At 35.8% G+C, this 20,604-nt stretch overlaps 1 protein-coding gene across 1 annotated transcript in view; it reads right to left on the bottom strand.

The window, feature by feature from the left end:
• Positions 1-20,604, bottom strand: part of LOC111064279 (E3 ubiquitin-protein ligase Ubr3) — a 144,680-nt gene that overhangs the window by 114,782 nt on the left and 9,294 nt on the right. Inside the window, 5 exon segments of the mRNA XM_039441147.1 lie at positions 4,171-4,399; positions 6,797-6,930; positions 11,735-11,870; positions 15,530-15,662; positions 18,521-18,649. Coding sequence (XP_039297081.1) covers positions 4,171-4,399; positions 6,797-6,930; positions 11,735-11,870; positions 15,530-15,662; positions 18,521-18,649 — 761 coding nt within the window.

The raw sequence follows: 20,604 nt of genomic DNA on the forward strand, positions 1-20,604 counted from the left end.
GGACAAATCCAATCAATGAACCACCTTATATCTGAGTGTCCACAATACTCCTATCATGGAGGGCTGTCGGCCCTCCATGATGCTGGAGAAGATGCGTGTCAGTGGCTCCAGAACGTTCTAAATTCTATTAGTATTTGAAATATTAAGTTTAAAATTATGTTTTTTTTTATAATTTTGGCCTATGTATGCATATGCATATATATATATAATCAAATGCCATCACAAAAATCTGGTGTGGCGCACTCACACAACTTTCCTTGCCGTTATGAAAATGTATCACCTGACGTTAGTGTTCACGCGCATCTAAAGTCTACTATTCAAAGATACAAGCCAGCTGGTGATAGAACAATAACGCTGGAGACACACGAAGTCTGCTATCTCTTTATAGTGAATGATTTAATAGAATCATCAGTTGCCAACAGTTTGCAATTGAAATAATAACATTTTCTCGAATTTCAAGCTTATTTCAAATTTTAGGTGAAAATGTTACTGAACATTAATTATTGTAGAAATTTAGAAATTGGGGTACCTAAATTTTTTTCGGGAAGCAATACTTTCCTTACTTATGGTAATAGGACAAGGAAAGTAAAAAAGCAGTGTGCTTGTTGGTCTCTATCATTGCAAAGGAAAATATTTCAAATTGCCATGTGCTCGTTGGTCTATATCAGTACAACGAAAAACATTTCAATCGTACCTAGCCTAATTTTTACCAATCAACCTAGATTTTCCTCCATGGTCATTATTATATTACTAGTAGTTCTGCGAACAGTAGACCTCGCTCATGAATACAACTTTCAATCTGATGAAAAGGGCCAGTACAGTAAGTACAGTATATTGTGAAGATTTAGCCATGATTGTCATCTATTATTTTCTCCATTGAAAGTGCTAGAGACACTGTTTCCAGGGACACCGGACTTATCAAGGTGTACTTTTATATCAAATACATACCTTTCAAATGAAAAAGACTAAGAAATTGTCAAAAAACCACAGATTTATTGATACTCAGAAAGACCGGTTTCGGTCACTATCAGAGTTTTACCAGAGATTGACAATGGTGTAATTACCGAAACCGGTATTTCTAAGTATCAATAAATCTGTGGTTTTTGACAATTTCTTGGTCTTTTTAATTTAATGTTAATAATACCACAATATCAACTTCTCAACTACACAAAAAGGAAAAAAATTTACCTTTATACCTTTACATACACATTTTTCTCTACAACTGCAGTTGTATACGACTCCAATACAATAAAGATTTTTTTAAAATAATTTATCCAATTAATTTGTTAAATCAATTTAATAATAATAAGATGATTCAACTTAATTATTCTATCTCATCATAATAATTTATTTTATAATGATATATTATTAGAATAAGATAAAACAATATTAGTATTATCTGCGAAAAAATCTGGCAGGAACGAGAATTGAACCTGGGTCCCAAAGAGTGACAGACCACGGTCTAACCGACTCGCCCACCATGTGCTCGTAACAATAGTTGCGAAAAAGTATGGCAATGAATCGCTGTATCTTCAAAGACACATCCTTCCTGGATTGAGGTTAGTTTGGTTTTTTAAATATTACAAAAAACCAGAGGTTTTATCAAAAATCGTTACACATACGTTTCTGCGCCTTGTTTCTCAAAGAACTTGCATACCAAATTTCATCCAAATCGGACAATAACTGCGACTGTAACTGCGGTACAAACAAACAAACAAACAGACGAAAGCCGATCTAGTCGAAACTAAGACCTCAGCTTCGCTTTGGTCAATGATTATAGTGTTTTGTATAATGAATGATTGAATTTAAATACCATGACAAACTAGCAGTGTGCTTGTTGTTATTTATCACAGCAACGAAAAAATATCAAAAAATTTATTCAATCAAAATCCATTACAAAATAGCAATAAATGCTTGTTGTTCTCTATCACTGCAACGAAAACGTTTTAAAAATCGCTCAACGTGATAGCACAGCTCGCCGAGTTGTTATGATATTACAAATTACCAGATTGAAAACTAGGCTTTGCAATGCTTTTTGTGTAATAAAGAATATTTTATTTTATTTGAATTACAGTTTTGAAAGGTTACTTATTGTATTGGGAATGAGTATCTTGCATATCATGTACTTTAGGCTAATAACATGACAAGTAGCAACATGAGTGTCAGCCATACCATAGAGAAACAATAGCGTAGGTAGATATCCCATGGTATAGGGAATTTATGACGCAACTTTTACTGTTATCTCAAGCCGATTACTGTCGTTTATTGTCAATTTTTACTGTTTTGTTGGGGTGATAGTGTATGAACGGCACAATTTGAGAGACTACCAGCGTCACACAGCTGCATGGGAAAGAACTATGTGAACTATCGGCTTGGAATAACAGTGGAACTTGCGACATAAACGCCCTATACCATGGCATATCTATTCTATCGTTTCTCTATGGCCATACTTAAGGCTAGTTTACACATCGCCATTTGGCGAGATAGTTGTCTTTGGGCAATAATTGTCCACGTACAATAAAGCCTAGTTTATACGATGCCAATTGGTGAGACAATTGTCATAAGCCAACTAACTGGCATGAAATTATTGTCTTCGTATAAACACTTCAGGCCAATTGTCTTGCCAACTGTCCCGGAATTCAACTGTCTCCGGGAGTAGACTATGGACAGTCAATTGGGCCCAGCGAGCCCCCCACCACTCGGAATCTCAGTTGTCGCGACAATTGGCGCCGTGTGAACGGTGTAGGCCAGTAGCGCTGTCTTGGTTTTGCCAGTTCAGTCACAACAGATGACGAGAACACGGACATGTTTAGCTGTCAACTGACGTGCCAATAGTTGGCCGCCTACAAAAATCTTCTTGTTTAACTGGCGTGGCCTCCGACAATCCGCAACCCGATGAGAATTGTCAAAAGATAACTGTCTCGCCAAGACAGAGCTTAGAGCATCATTGCGTAGAGCGTAGAGCAGGTCGATGTCAAACGAGGCAAACGACAGAAGAGTCCTGCGACAGTCGAGACCAGCGACGGTAGAGACCGGCGACATTCGAGGCCAGCGACGGTAGAGGACTCCTGAAAAAGTGGCCTCAAATGTCGCCTGCGTTAGGCGACAGTTGAGGCCACTCTAATTTTTGTACAGCCCCGACAGTCGAGACCTGCGACGGCAGAGGACTCCTGAAAAAGAGGCCTCAACTGTCGCCTGCGCTAGGCTCTCCAGAATGGTAGACAGCACCAAAAGAATATTATCATCTAATTTGTATGGATTTACCAGCAATTGAATAATATCCCATTATTCCTTCCATATTATGAATAAGTATTGCAACTTTACAACTGTAAATAAACCTTAGTTGCTTCATCATAAAAAACAAAATTTTCAAACTCGTAAATACCTTTTTGATACTTGGATGTCAAATTCTCAGTTCATGATAGATGTAGGATATTACTCTACAAATCAATATCCTGTTACAAATCAATAACTTTTATCAATTTCACACATTCATAGGATGTGTCCTCAACTGTCGCCTGCTGCAAGCGAGTCTCTAATTTTTGTACAGGCTCGACAGTCGAGACCAGCGACATTCGAGGCCAGCGACGGTAGAGGACTCCTGAAAAAGTGGCCTCAAATGTCGCCTGCGTTAGGCGACAGTTGAGGCCTCTTCAATTTTTGAACAGCCCCGACAGTCGAGACCTGCGACGGCAGAGGACTCCTGAAAAAGTGGCCTCAAATGTCGCCTGCGTTAGGCGACAGTTGAGGCCACTCTAATTTTCGTACACTCCCGACATTGAGGCCTACGACTGTAAAACAGTCCTCTACGGTCGTAGGCCTCGAATGTCGTCGGTCTCGACTGTCGCGCCCCCGCGTAGAGCGAGTGCATCATTGGAGAACAGATGATAATATCACCATAAATGATACAATATTACCACACATGATACAGTAACAACACAATATTATACAGTATCATCTCAACTTGATCCACAACACCATAATTTGATACAAAACTTCTAAACTTTGAATGAATTCTATAAATCATGGAATATCTTCTAATGCTATCTTTTCTCTATGACTTGGGTCCCTAAATGTACGGTACCACTCTATTCCCAGGATTTACGAGTAAATATTATTGAAACATTGCTTTTTTATGGAGAAAAAACTATAGATTGAGAAGTTACTCACCATGCAGTGTATTGGGAATAAGTATCTTGCTCATCATGTACTTGAGACTGATAACCATGACATGTAACAGCATGAGTTTGTCGGCCATACGGAGGGCGAGTGCCTCATTGGAGAATAGCTGCACTGAAACATGGACGACTCGGTTCGAGAGCGTGTCGGGGTCCGTGGATCGCTCAAGCATCACTGAGATACGACTGTAGTGCAGCACAAACGCCTGAGTCAGGGCCTCCTGAAATTTAGATCAAACGAAACGATTAGTGCAACTGTATATTTAATTTGTCATTTCACACTCAATGGCCCATATGAAGAAAACCAGAGCAAATGCTCATGAGCAAAAGGTAGAAGCAGAAGCATTTGCTCATTTTTATATGAATAAGCTTTACCTTATACTCTTACCTAATGCTCTTGAACTCTGGAGCAAATGCTCACGTATTTTAAAGATTTTTCATCAGCTGATTCGCCTTTGTAGCCTTAATTTGTTTTTATAGCTCACGTAAGCGCTAAATATGCAAGTATAGACACCGCTTGTGTCTGTGTCGTCTGCTCTGTTTTCTATTTATGAATAGAGTTTTAGGTTAGTTCAATTTAGAATTTTGAAATAATAGCGTGAAAAAATGTCATCTCTATAATAATCTTCAGCATATTCTTATAATATCAATAGCTTCTTATAATCGTCTACACTCTCATCTTCTTGAATGCCTTTTTCCTGTTTTGTGATGGCTATCTTTATAACAGGTTTTATTCTTTTGTAGGGATAATGGTGATATATATCATAGTTGAATCTAAAAAGAGTTTTATAGTTCTCAACTATTGGTTGTGATCGTTTGTATTTATTCTTTTGTAGGGATAATGGTGATATATATCATAGTTGAATCTAAAAATAGTTTTATAGTTCTCAACTATTGGTTGTGATCGTATCTGGTATAGTTTCCTCTTACTCACACGAATTAGTTGAGCCATTTTACTATGATCAAAAGGTGAAAAGCTGCTCTAGACTAGACTCACCATTTTTGAAGCATTTGCTTCAAAAGTTGAGCAAATGCTCTAGTTTATTCATACAATTTTGAGCAAAAGCTTATACTTTTGAGCAAATGCTCAAACTATTTTTTTGATGAGCATGAGCAAAAGGTTTTGCTCACGTTTATTCATAGAAAATGAAGCAAATGCTCTATATTTTAGGAGTATAAGCAAATGCTCAACTGTATTCATATGGGCCATTGTCTCTTCACATTACACTATGCTACAGTACGCGTCCCATAGCTTTGCCTTTGTGACTATGAAGCAGCATATAGGCAAGGTATGGTTTGCGGGGTAATATTCACGGCTTTGCAAAAACATCAGGCTTCAGAGACCCTAGATCCCTAGATGGAGGAAGCTCCCTACACACAGAGATTCTCCATGAATGAGAGAGTTGCAACGTATCACCAACAATGGAAAGAGCATGTTGAATGAATGTCAGCTGATAGGCTGTGTTGTGCTGAAAGGAACCAACTCCAATAAGCTCCTTGTGTATCTTTTCGGATGCAACACGTTGCTTTTGAGAAGATACAAAAGAGCAGCTGTTGCTTATGGATTGATACACTACAGCTCCTTGTGTATCTTTTCGGATGCAACACGTTGATTTTGAGAAGATACAAAAGAGCATCTGTTGCTTATAGGAATATACATTGAAGCTCCTTATGTATCTTTTCGAATGCAACACGATGATTTTGAGAAGATACGAAAGAGCATATGTTGCTTACAGGAATATACATTAAAGCTCCTTGTGTATCTTTTCGGATTCAAAAGGTTGCAACTTTTACTGTTATCTCAAGCCGATATTTCATGTGAATCTTTTCCGTGAAGCTATGTGACGCTGGTAGTCTCTCATACTGTGCCCTTCTTACACTCTTACACTCCCAACAATACACTAAAAATAGACAGTGTATAGGGTGTCTATGTTGCAAATGTGAGTGTTAACTGAAGCCGATAGTCCTAGTAGTTGTTTTTGGTGAAGCTATGTGACGCTGGTATTCTCTCATACTGTGCCCTTCTTACACTCTTACACTCCCAACAACAAACTAATAATAGACAGTGTATAGGGTGTCTATGTTGCAAATGTGAGTGTTAACTGAAGCCGATAGTCCTAGTAGTTGTTTTTGGTGAAGCTATGTGACGCTGGTAGTCTCTCATACTGTGCCCTTCTTACACTCTTACACTCCCAACAACACACTAATAATAGACAGTGTATAGGGTGTCTATGTTGCAAATGTGAGTGTTAACTGAAGCCGATAGACCTAGTAGTTGTTTTTGGTGAAGCTATATGACGCTGGTAGTCTCTCATACTGTGCCCTTCTTACACTCCCAACAACACACTAATAATAGACAGTGTATAGGGTGTCTATGTTGCAAATGTGAGTGTTGACTGAAGCCGATAGTCCTAGTAGTTGTTTTTGGTGAAGCTATGTGACGCTGGTAGTCTCTCATATTGTGCCGTTCAAACACTCTTACACTCCCAACAAAACAGTAAAATTCGACAGTAATCGACAGTAATCGGCTTGAGATAACAGTGAGAGTAGCGACATAAAAGCCCTATACCATGGGATATCTACTTACGCTATTGTTTCTCTATGCTAATAACACTAACCTTGTAATCCAGATCCGGGAGCATGTTTAGCAGAAGACACACAATCTTCTGCGGAAACTCAAACTTCACTGTCCAAAACACGAGTTCTTCCAAAAACGTCTTATGGTTGAGATACTCTTGCAGGGCTGGGCAGTCTGAAAACAAAACTCAAAAGAATAAAATTGTTAAGAAATAGTGAGATTATAGTTATTTGTATAACTAGAGTGAAAAGTACGACTTTTTCTCCCTGTGGGAAAAAGTTTGAAGCCCGAGGCGAAGCCGAGGGCAGCAATTTTCCTGAGGGAGAAAAAGTATTTTTCGCTCATGATGTACACAACATTTTTCCTCCATCTACATTTTTTTATAGAAACTGCAAATAAAATCATTCTAATAACTTACGTATTGGTGACAATGATTCCTAACAACATAACCTAAATCTAAAACCTGAAAACCGGTCTTCTGATTGGCACTGCCGATTGCGCTATCTATCGGCAAAAGTTGTAACAATTATATCAGCTGAGCAGCTACCAAAAATGGCTGACTCCAGATCACGCGGTTCAGATTTGAATTGCAGATCAAAAATATTTGTTGGCTGGTATTTTGAACAGAATAAAATATTTTAAAAATTGTATAAATTTTTATCGTCTACTAATATTAAGAATATAATAATTATCATACAAACATATATTTCATGAGTTGATCAAATTTCTGATTGTGGTATTGAATTCAGTTGACTCAATAACAGACACCTCTATCATGCTTCTCATCTGAGCTTAGACCTTCTAACCTATTACAATGTAAGTTTCAAAATAGATGCTCCCCATGTTATTTAAATGGAGTCACTTTTACTCCCTAGGGAGTTTTTCTGTTTTTACTACAGAGAGCAAAAAAGTGGCACTTTAGTATTAGGTTTCAGGGAGTAAAGTAAGTACTTTAGACAGTGGGTGGAGGAAAATGTTATTAAGTCAACACTCACACTCAATGGCCTATATGAAGAAAACCAGAGCAAATGCTCATGAGCAAGAGCATGGAGCATAAGGTTTTGCTCATGAGCAAAAGGTAGAAGCATAAGAATTTGTTCATTTTGATATGAATAAGCTTTACCTTATGCTCCTGAACTCTGGAACAAATGCTCACGTATTTTAAACATTTTTCATCAGCTGATTCGCTTTTGTAGCCTTACTTTGTTTTTATAGCTCACGGAAGCGCTAAATATGCAAGTAGGGTGCACCGCTTGTGTTTGCGTCGTCTGCTCTGTTTTCTATTTATGAATAAATTTTAGGTTAGTTGAGTTTAGAATTTTGAAATAATAGCGTGAAAAAATGTCATCTCTATAATAATCTTCAGCATATTCTTATAATATCAATAGCCTTCTTATAATCGTCCACACTCCCATCTTCTTAAATGCCTATCTCCTATTTTGTGATGGCTATCTTTTGTATTAATTCTTTTGTAGGTATAATGGTGATATATATCATCGTTGAATCTAAAAATAGTTTTATAGTTCTCAACTATTGGTTGTGATCGTATCTGGTAGAGTTTCCTCTTCCTCATACGGATTAGTTGAGCCATTTTACTATGAGCAAAAGGTGATCAGCTACTCTAGACTAGACTCACCTTTTTTTAAGCATTTGCTTCAAAAGTTGAGCAAATGCTCTAGTTTATTCATACAATTTTGAGCAAAAGCTTTTACTTTTGAGCAAATGCTCAAACTATTTTTTGATGAGTATGAGCAAAAGGTTTTGCTCACAAGTTTTTGCTTGAGGTGAGTCATAGAAAATTAAGCAAATGCTCCATATTTTAGAAGTATAAGAAAATGCTCAACTTTATTCATATGGCCCATATCTCACTATAGTAGTTTTAACATTTTCACGTAGCTTACATTCCATATGGATTGTTTAATATAATATTACTTAGGGCTGATTTGCGAGCTCGGGAATTAGGTAAGATAGAGTGTAAATCACAGGACAAAAGTGCTTTTTGACCCTCGTGGAAAAAATCGAGAAAAAGAGAAAAGTTTCAGAGAGAAAAAGTCTGACTTTACTCCCCAATGTGCGTTTAGACTTATGCACCACGAACACGCGATTTTCGCTTTTCATCAGCTGATACTATGCTCATTCCTATTCTATAGGGGTATTCACAATGTTGGAGATAGCTGGCTAAGTCGAGCTATTCACTATCTCCAGCTATTTGTTAAGTCTGTGTTAACTCAATGCTATAGTGGTACGTTAGAAAAAAATTAACAGACGAGATAGCAGATAGCACAGGTTTGAGTCCGCTAACTCTAGCTATCTCTGTTAAAGCGGCAGCCATATGTTTATAATCTTACTTTTTCAAACTAACTTAGAGTTACACAAATTATCCGCTTGGATCGCTACTGGAGTTAGCTAATAGCAGATGGTGTTTTAGATGGGGCGTTCACAATCCAGAGTTATCAAATAGCACTTTAGCTGGCTAAAACAACATTGTGAATACCCCTATTATTATAGGCCTAATATAAAATTCTATATTCAAATCTATATCTTAGGGCCGGTTTCCGAGCTCGGGATTTAGCCAAGTTCTTGACTTTAAACAGCTGGAGTCAGAAAATTGGCTTTCCAAAACGGGGCATAGTCGCAGTCCACGTTCAAATTGAATTTCGAAAAACTAGAAAATTGAACACAAAATAAAATAAAGAGAAAATAGTGTAAAGTTTCAGCTACCGTGCCTATTTTGAATTATTCATGAATGTTTCATTTCGTCATGGAAAAACGTTTTCAATTATAGAAATGAGAAAATAAAGATTATCATAAAAACTACGACTACGCCCCGTTTCGGAAAGCCAATTTTCTGACTCCAGCTGTTTAAAGTCTAGAACTTAGCTGAATCCCGAGCTCGGAAACCGGCCCTAAATGAGTAGACTGTAAGCATAGGTTAAAATATTGAATATTGGAAAGATTAATTTATAAAATGACAGATGAAATACACAAACAGTAAGAAAGATTTACTTTCTATACTTTTTTCCTTCGAATAGCTCGTTTGAAAGAGCACTAAAATATTATCATAGAGGAACGATAGCATAAGTAGATATCCCATGGTATAGGGCGTTTATGTCGCAACTTTTACTGTTATCCTAAGCCGATAGTTCACGTAGTTCTTTCCCATGCAGCTGTATGACGCTGGTAGTATCTCAAATTGTGCCGTTCATACACTATCACCACAACAAAACAGTAAAAATTGACAATAGTCGACAGTAATCGGCTTGAGATAACAGTAAAAGCTGCGACATAAATTCCCTATACCATGGGATATCTACTTACGCTATTGTTTCTCTATGATATTATATTATATTATTAAATGGATCTTAAGCACCTTAGGTGGTGGTTTTGCGAAAATAAATTAACTATCAACACAGACAAATCTAATATAATACAATTTAATCTTCAAAACACGGATCAGGAGTTAACTAGTATTTACTTCCATAAATTAGATTGTGCGCAACAGGTGAATAATATATTGTGTAACTGTGAAACTATAAAACAAGCACGTACAGTTAAGTATCTGGGCCTCATATTGGATAGTAGGCTCACTTGGTCAGATCATGTACAGAAGATAAAAAATGAGTTATTTGTATACATAAGGAAGTTCTATTACCTCAGACAGTTATGTCCAAAAGAAGTATTGTTACAATTATACCATGCAATTATTGGTTCTAGAATAAATTATGGAATAATATGCTATGGGAGTGCATACAATGTTCATATTAAACCTGTGATTACTGGTCAGAAACATATATTAAAAATAATTTGTAATAAACCTAAACAATATAGTTCAATGATGCTCTTCAGAGAACTATCAATATTATCAGTGAGACATTCTTTTCTATTCAAAGCATTGCTGGATTTAGCTGAAAATAATTTCGATATTCAACAGATGAGAGAAAGAATAAACCTCAGGAATTCACAGGACATTAACCTCCCAAAACCAAGATTAGAACATTCCAGACGACACTTCAAATACATAGCTATAAAAATATTCAATTCACTTCCAGTAACAACAAGGAAAATAACGTCGCGTCAGTTATTTAGAAAAGAAATCAAGAAATTCATTTTACAACTAGACAACCCGAATGATTTTTTTACTAAATTAATATAGGTTTAAATTTAGTATAATTTACACATTACACGACATGAACACTGCAGCAATCAAAGATCATTGAACTCACAAATCCCGTCCGGTATGCGTAAACAGTAAGACAGTATCAAATTTCAATCACTGTCTCTTTCTTCAAAACGCATTCCTTTATGGTCTAATTACATCAGCACTTTGAAAAAAAAACGAAACGTTAACTATGAATAAAATTGAACTAAATATGAAAAAAAAACAGCAACCACTCCGTACATAGTTTTAAGTTTTGTGTAAGTGTGTGTGTGTGTGTGTGTGTGTGTGTGTGTGTGTGTGTGGTGTGTGTGTGTGTGTGGTGTGTGTGTGTGTGTGTGTGTGTGTGTGTGTGTGTGTTGTGTGTGTGTGTGTGTGCGCGCATGTGTGAATGTGTGTGCGTATGAATGTGTGCGCATATGTGAATGTGTGTGCGTATGAATGTGTGCAAGAATGATTATAAATATTGACATATTGATTTATTTCAATATAATACCATATTCAATTATTATGTTCTTCATGATATAATATTTAAATTTGTATATAAATATTTTATTATATATATTCAAGTGTCCCCACACAGGGTAGCCTATAGGGAACACATATTAGAAATTAGGAAAAAATATTGTATTTGATTTTTGGAATGCATTTGATTGTTTAATTATTTTTTTTTTTTAATAAAGAATAAAGAAAGAATAATTATAGAAAGTTATCATAGCTTAGTTCTCATCGAAAGTTAGTTATCATCGTCTTCACAGCAACACAGACAATTTGTTCATTGTATTATTAAAAAGTTTGGAGATAGTATTTGAATGTAATTACCTTTGTATTCTTGGGGTGGAGGGGGGTTGGCGAGAGTTTTGACGGCTTCTTCGTACATTCTCTGGCTTTCGACCATATAGCTCAACATTGATGACCCATCTTTCATAGACGAACACTCCGTCAGGTGTTTGTAGATCTGAAACACAATTCATCAAAATTAATCAACAATCCATTACTAAAACAGCATTACAATACAAGATCAGCTGTGCTTTTAAAATTAAGTTTGTTGTTCAGTAATTCTTCAAAATTATATTTTTAATATGTGAATATTATAAGCTGCGTACACATATTCGCGCTTCCAACCCGCACCGAGCACGCTCCTCCCTCGTGCCGCCCTCGTACCACCATCGAACCACAGTCGCTCCGCCCACGCACCAATCATGAACGTTACGGAAGATGTTAAATCTTCTCGCGTTCCCCGGTCGAACCACTGTTGCTCGCCGGTCGATCATCAATCGCTCTGCTGGAGTGACGTTCGGTTGCGGAGCAGAGCGAAAGTCTGTACGCACCTTAATATGTTGAAATTGAAATTGAAATTTCCTATTTTAATTACAATAATGTGAAATATTTCTTCTAAGTTTAGTTTTGAAGCATCTAAATTTGAAAATCTACTTTGTGAAAATACTTGAGGACTGAAAATTTTGTGAATTGGAGAACTACAAGACTTGCCCTATTTTGGACTATGTGTTATCTAAATTTGGGAGAGGAATAGCACAAGGTTACCTTATTTTTCCTCTCCCTATCATTTTGATAATGTACTTATTGGATTAATGAATGAAGAATTGGGCTACTAATTATTATTAATAGTTACTTTTATAAAAATATATAACTAAGGCTGACCACTAACGGTAGGATATTTATTTATTTATTTATTCATATGCAATTACAATTCAGGTAAAAACAACAGGCATTTGCCCAAAACTGCTTCAAACCTTAATTTGGAATACACAGTCTAAAGGTTATGCTACTTACGTAACTTAAATGATAATTTGTACACAATTTTGGTCCAAAAAATGTATCTACTACAATTTTGAATCTATTAGATTGATCAATTTCCAAATACGAATCCAAACAAAACTCTTCCTTCACAATATGCATGATACACAGTCGACATACATTGTTGCGTCATCACAGCGAACCGTTTCCAGCAAAAGTTTTTGTATCTCTGATTTTGTTTCATTCATTTTTCTTCGCTGCTCTATTTAGGGTTAAATTATTTTTCATTCATTAAAATTTGTAATTTTCCAGCCACACATTCATTGTTATTGGTTTATTTTATTGAAATTTCTGAAAACTTTGTGAAGTGAACAACTACAAGATCCCATCCCTTTACCCAAGACCTTCAACTCATCTTACGTACTTTCTTAAAAAAAATAATTGAAGATATTGCTGTTTGATGGCATCTCCCAATAGAAATTTCTCGGGAGTCTTTCTCAGTAAATTCAGAGATTATATTTAGAATATATAGGCTATTATAAGTGCAATATCGGGGACCGAGCTTCGCTCTGGAGTACAAAAACATAGCAAATTTATTACGAAAGAAGAAATTATAATAACATTCACACAGAAATGTTCTATCTAATCACAGTAAATTGAGATTATTTCCCAGAGGAATGCAAAAATTTCCCTCACATAGGCCCGGTTGCACGAAAGCCGGTTGAATTTTAATCCTGATTAATTTCACGTGAACCAAATCACAGAAGACCATTTCAAAAAGATATGTGATCTACTGGAATTGATCAGGATTGAAAATAACCCGGCTTTTTTGCAACCGGCACTAAGTACCTGATTGAATGATTACAAAAGTTCAACAGCTGAGTCACAATTTTGACACAGTCCCACACACATGAACTCGCTCACTCACTTCCATCATCAACAGACGACGAAATAATTATTATCAGCTGTTTTTCCAAGGATGAATAATAATTATTCTTTTAATGTCCTTCAGCGAGTTTTCCCAGGGATGAGACCTAGTGCAATCGAATTATTATATTATAAACCAACTATGTTCTGAATTTCGTGAGAATCGTTAGAGCCGTTTTCGAGATCCGGTGAAATGCAAACATATAAACATCTAAACATATAAACAGAAGATGCTCGTTTAATACTATATAGGATAATAAATTGTTCTAATTTTACAGAAGCTATATGCTTTCTTTTTTTGTTTGTACTTTTGTTCACTTTCTTTACTGAAGAATAAAATTTATTATTATTATTTCGGACTATGTGTAAAACTTATCTAAATTTGGGAGAGGAATAGCACAAGCTTTCATGGTGTACTTATGGTATCAATCAATAAAGAATATTGAATTTTATATTGCATCTTCTCACTGATGACAAAACATGATGTTCATGTGTGAGTGCTTGATGGACATGCATTTGTCTGATTTGTCTAATGACAGACAAGGATAGCAACACCAATGATGAATCTTCATGCAAAATGTCAAGTTAATCAGTCGAGTAGTTGAGACGTGATGATGCGTCATTCGTGAATTTCCTATCCCCTACCTGTAGAAGCCGATTCCTTTCTTTATAATATTATATAGATAATGTTGTATTCCACTGTTTGATGTAGAGGTGGAGAAATAAGGGGTGGGAAGACCTGCTGCCTCCATAAATGAATAAACTAGTAGTTCTGTGAACAGTAGGCGCTCAGTAAGTTATATTGACCTGTTGTTATGTTTTCTCAAAAATTAATAAATAATTTATCAATTTAATATGTCTAGAAAAAATCCTAAATAAACATAGAGCTTTCTGTCCAATCATACCTTGACGTGTCGTCCCGGAATGTGAGTGTGAGCGCTGTTATCAGGTCTGGCTGCAACTGTCTACAGCGTTGATGGAAACATACAATTTTTAATATGTTCGATGTTTTTGAACGGGTAGTATTATAGTCCACTAGACAGCTGATTTATGATGAATAATTCTATAGTCTGATTTTTACTCTAATATTGGCGTATTAAGGAGAGGCTCTTTTTACCTTTTATACTAGTAGTTCTGTGAACAGTAGACTTCACGCAATATTCTCATCCACAAGTACCTGATTGAAACTATAGACCTTATTATGGAAATACAGCAACAGACTGGCTTCTCCACACATCTGTGTAATTACTTGTCAGCTGATTTATGATGAATAATTGACCGAGCGAAGTGAGGTCTAAAATTCAAGTCGACGGTTTGGCATTTCTCTTAATGTTTAAATGTTTATATGTTTTTATATGTTGCGCATTTACGGCGAAACGCGGTAATAGATTTTCATGAAATTTGACAGGTATGTTCCTTTTTAAATTGCGCGTCGACGTATGTACAAGGATAATATAAAAGGAAAAAGGAGCCTCCTTCATTGGCCAATATTAGAGTAAAAATCAGACTATAGAATACTAGTAGTTCTGTGAACAGTAACCTCACGCAGTATTCTCATCTACAAGTACCTGATTGAAACTATAGACCTTATGGAAATACAGCAATAGACTGGCTTCTCCACACATCTGTGTAATCACTTGTCAGTGGATTTATGATGAATAATTCTATAGTCTGATTTTTACTCTAATATTGGCGTATGAAGGAGGCTCCTTTTTCATTTTACATTATCCTTGAAATGCAAAACTTCCAAAAACATTGTATACGCGCAATTTAAAAAGGAACATACCTGTCAAATTTCATGAAAATCTATTACCGCGTTTCGCCGTAAATGCGCAACATATAAACATTAAGAAAAATGCGAAACCGTCGACTTGAATCTTAGACCTCACTTCGCTCGGTCAATAAGAAAATAAGTGAATAAATTTAATTTACCTGTGGATTGGTAAGAGCACTGGTCATAACCCGCCTCATAGCGGCTCCCATGGCACTCATATCATGCAGCATCGACAGAAAGAGATCCGCGTCCTGGATTGCCACCAGTTGCGAGTCGAGGTACGTTGTTTTGCTGAAACAACACAACACAAAACTATCTATTACAAAACATTATCCATTAAACATCCTAGCACAATCTATTAAAAATAGTTATTTGTATATCTAGAGTGAAAAGTACGACTTTTTCTCCCTGAGGGAAAAAGTTTGAAGCCCGAGGCGAAGCCGAGGGCAACAATTTTCCTGAGGGAGAAAAAGTATTTTTCCTCCACCTACTATCAAAAGTCTCATTTTACACCCTGGAATCGAATACTAAAGTACTACTTTTCCTCCCATGGGACTAAAAATAATTCCCAGCGGGAAAAGTGATTACTTTTACTCCCAAGGGAGTAAAAATAAACCCATAAGATTAACATGGGAAGAAGTCCGACAACGCCGCGATTGAAGAATGAGGAATGTGGCAACACTGTCGTGGTCGGTAGAGGAAAAGTAAAAGAGCTCTATTTCGATCTTTGGAATATTTTAGCTCTAGGAAATAAGTAGCTCTATTTCGATTGTTAGGTTATGTTCAACCGTTGGTGGATATGAAAAAGTACACACCTCTAATGACGTTAGAGGTGTGTACTTTTTCATATCCACCAACGGTTGAACATAACCTAACAATCGAAATAGAGCTGAAATAGTGTGAAAGCGTGAAGATGTAGTAAAATTATTCATTGTTATAGGTATTGGTGTAGGTGGAGGAAAAATGTTGTGTGCATCACGGGACTAAAGTACTTATTCTCCCTCAGGGAAATTGTCGTCCTCGGCTACGCCATCGGGCAACAACAGTTTCCCTCAGGGAGAAAAAGTTGCACTTTAGTCCCTAGATGCACAAATAACTATTTCGCTCGTGATGTACACAACATTTTTCCTCCATCTACATTTTTTTATAGAAACTGCAAATTAAATCATTCTAATAACTTACGTATTGGTGACAATGTTTCCTAACAACATAACCTAAAAACTAAAACCTAAAAACCGGTCGTCTGATAGGCACTGCTGATTGCGCTATCTATCGGCACAAGTTGTAACAATCATATCAGCTGAGCTACCAAAAATGGCTGACTCCAGATCACGCGGTTCAGATTTGAATTGCAGAATGCAGATCAAAAATATTTGTTGGCTGGTATTTTGAATAGAATAAAATATTTTAAAAATTGTATAAATTTTTATCATCTACCAATATTAAGAATATAATATCATACAAACATATATTTCATGAGTTGATCAAATTTCTGGTTGTGGTATTGAATTCAATTGACTCAATGACAGACACCTCTATTACGCTTTCTCATCTGAGCTTAGACCTTCTAACCTATTACCATGTAAGTTTTTTAAATAGAGATGCTTCCCATGTTATTTAAATGGAGTCACTTTTACTCCCTAGGGAGTTTTTCTGTTTTTTACTACCTAGAGCGAAAAAGTGACACTTTAGTATTATGTTTCAGGGAGTAAAGTAAGTACTTCAGACAGTAGGTGGAGGAAAACATTTTTTCGCCACACTGCACAGAAAGCAGCTGTTTTCCAGTCCCTACGTAGATCTGAGAGGCATTGTTTGCAGACGACTCTCGTCTGACGTCAGAACAGATTTCTTTCCGGCCTAGGCCAGAAAGAGTAAACTTTCCAGCCGATGATCAAAAAACTTTTCATTATTTGTGTTCATTATTCAATAGTTAAAACATTTATAATAATATCATCTTATTGTCATTTGAAAGAATAAAAAAGTATAAACTCAACCTCCCACATAATTGAACATAATCTTTCAGGTTATTTAACAAATCAGAATAAAAAATCTGGTGTGGCGCACTCACACAACTTTCCTTGCCGTTATGAAAATTGATCACCTGACGCTAGTGTACTCGCGCATCTCAAGTCTACTATTCAAAGATATGTGACAGCTGGTGATAGGTCAATAACGCTGGAAACACACGAGATCTGCTATCTCTTCATAGTGAATGATCTTATAGAATCAACAGTTGCCAACAGTTTGCAATTAAATAATCACATTTCCTCGGATTTCAAGCTTATTTTCAATTCTAGGTGAAAATGTTACTGGACATTAATTGAAGAGATGTCCATGCTCAATCTTTTCCACTTTTTGTGTTTAAATTGTATATGAAGGTTCATAATTGAGAATCTGAAATCAAACTTTGCATAGATGGGGCGGAGCTCCTGAAATTTTTACAGATATGGAACTTGTGGCAGTTGATAGAGCTTATCAATGACTATTTTAGATATAAATTTGATTAAAATCGTTGGAGCCGTTTTCGAGTAAATCGCGAAAAACCCAGTTTTTGACAACATTTTCACCATTTTATCCGCCATCTTGAATTGCATCAGATCGAAATTGTTCGTGTCGGATCCTTATATTGTAAGGACCTTAAGTTCCAAATTGCAAGTCATTCCGTTAATTGGGAGATGAGATATCGTGTACACAGACGCACATACACACACACACACCAATACCCAAAAACCACTTTTTTGAACTGAGGGTACCTTGAAACGTATAGAAATTTGGAAATTGGGGTACCTTAATTTTTTTTGGAAAGCAATACTTTTCCTTACCTATGGTAATAGGGCAAGGAAAGTAAAACAACTACTTGGACTATCGGCTTCAGTTAACAGTGACATTTAGAACATAAACACCCTATATCATAGCGTAACACCATTAATGATACAATATTACCACAATATGATTCAGTATCATCACAACTTGATACACAACACCATAATTTGATACAAAACTTGCAAACTTTGAATGAATTCTACAAACCATGAGATACCTTCTTATGCTATCTTTTGTCAAGATTATTCTGAACTATCTTATGCTATAATAAAGCATATTATAATATTATAAAATTGCATATTATATTAAAATCATGTTGAGCTCACCTGTTCTCCCTGAGATGTTGAATGAGTCTGAGGATGATTCGAGGCATGACCGCCTCAGCGACGCACATCAAGTCAAACGGAGCCAGCGGCTTGTTCACCTGCGCTTTCGGCCCGTGCTTCGCGCAGAACCTAAAAGCAAAACAATAAATTATAATCATTCCAATAATCAATTAACTAAACATTTATTATATTATTCTACAACCAATTTTCATCTTTTTGTACATTCCTGTTTCGGAAAACATGGAATATCTTGAGGTGCGTACAGATTTACGCGCCGCGAACATGAGTAATTCACTTTTAACTAGTAGTTCTGTGAACAGTAGACCTCACGCAGTTTTCTCATCCACAAGTACCTGATTGAAACTATAGACCTTATGGAAGTACAGCAATAGACTGGCTTCTCCACACATCTGTGTAATCACTTGTCAGCTGATTTATGATGAATAATTCTTTAGTCTAATTTTTACTCTAATATTGGCGTATGAAGGAGGCTCCTTTTTCCTTTTATATTATCCTTGGAATGCGAAATTTCCAAAAACCTTGTATATATGTCGACGCGCAATTTGAAAAGGAACATACCTGTCAAATTTCAAGAAAATCTATATAAATTACCGCGTTTCGCCGTAAATGCGCAACATAAAAACATATAAACATTTAAACATTAAGAGAAATGCCAAACCGTCGACTTGAATCTTAGACTTCACTTCGCTCGGTCAATCAACTGATGCCAAGCTTTTTATAACTGTATCTTACCGTTTTCTGTAAAATACAGATATAGTCAGCTGATTAAAAGTGAATTGCTCATGTTCGCGGCGCGTATATCTGTACGCACCTCAAGGCTGGCTAGGAACGGGGTAGGACAAGCATAATACACATGTCGTCATACATTGTTGTCAACACAGCGATTTTTTCAATATAGTCAGGTCCACGTAGAAATTATTGCTATCCTTGTCTATCATTCAACAAAGCGGATAACGCTATTTCTTTCTCGTTTTGCTCTGTTGCCAGATCGTCTGCTAATTGTTTGTTAATTTTCAACTTCAATGTTTTAAATTTGTACGTAGACTTAAGCTATTTGCCATATTTATTTCCTTTCTTAATTATTTATTTCAATTGATCTATTAAAAAATTAGCAATTATGTTGATATTGATTGGACATTCTGAAAGATGAGTAACAAGAATTCTGAGAGATAATAATATTACTACAGTTTAATAATAAATTTATGAATAATTTTTATAACAAAACGGAAGGTCTATGTATGCTATAGTAAGGTCCACGTTATAATGGCAGTGTTTGATTAGCAATGGTATTGCTATCCTTGTCTATCATTCAACAAAGCGGATAACGCTATTTCTTTCTCGTTTGTCTCTGTTGCCAGATCGTCTTTTAACAATGTAGAATTAATAATTAACAAAATATTTCATCTTAATTATGAAATAATTGAAAAGTATAATTTCTTGCTTAATAAAATATAATTGATTATTTTAAACAAGAATGAACAGTTAATATTAAATCAATAAACTCAGCTCTTCTTAGAAGGCAACTTTACTACATTAGCATTAAATTCATAAATATACTAGAAAGTGAATTTCCACTTAATAATTTCCGAAATAATAAACACAGAAAAAGAGCCATAGAGGCATGGCTAAACTTGAATTATTTCCAATCGTTGACTTTTATACAATAATCAACTTCATATTATAAATTATATTTTCGAACACTTCATACGCTAGATTCAAGTTTATATATTAAATACCTGATTAAGCTGATTTACGACTCACACTGGCGCACAAGGAATCTTCCTTTTGCCGGTGTTTTTGCCTCACCTACTGTACTTATGCATGTGATCATAAATTGAATCTTCATTTTAAAACTATTGTTTGTAATGTAAAGGATATCATTTTGTTATTATATCTAATTAAATAAATGTATGTATCTTGGTTTAAGTGCAGTAGCATATACTTATATTTATTTTTTGTAAAGCTTTTTTGTATTTTGTTTTTGGCAAATAAAATTCATTCATTCATTCAATCAAACCTGTATCAGCTACCGTCTATTGAAGGCATTGACAAGACAGAGGATC

Source organism: Nilaparvata lugens, chromosome 14, assembly GCF_014356525.2.
Source record: "Nilaparvata lugens isolate BPH chromosome 14, ASM1435652v1, whole genome shotgun sequence".
NCBI lineage: Eukaryota > Metazoa > Arthropoda > Insecta > Hemiptera > Delphacidae > Nilaparvata > Nilaparvata lugens.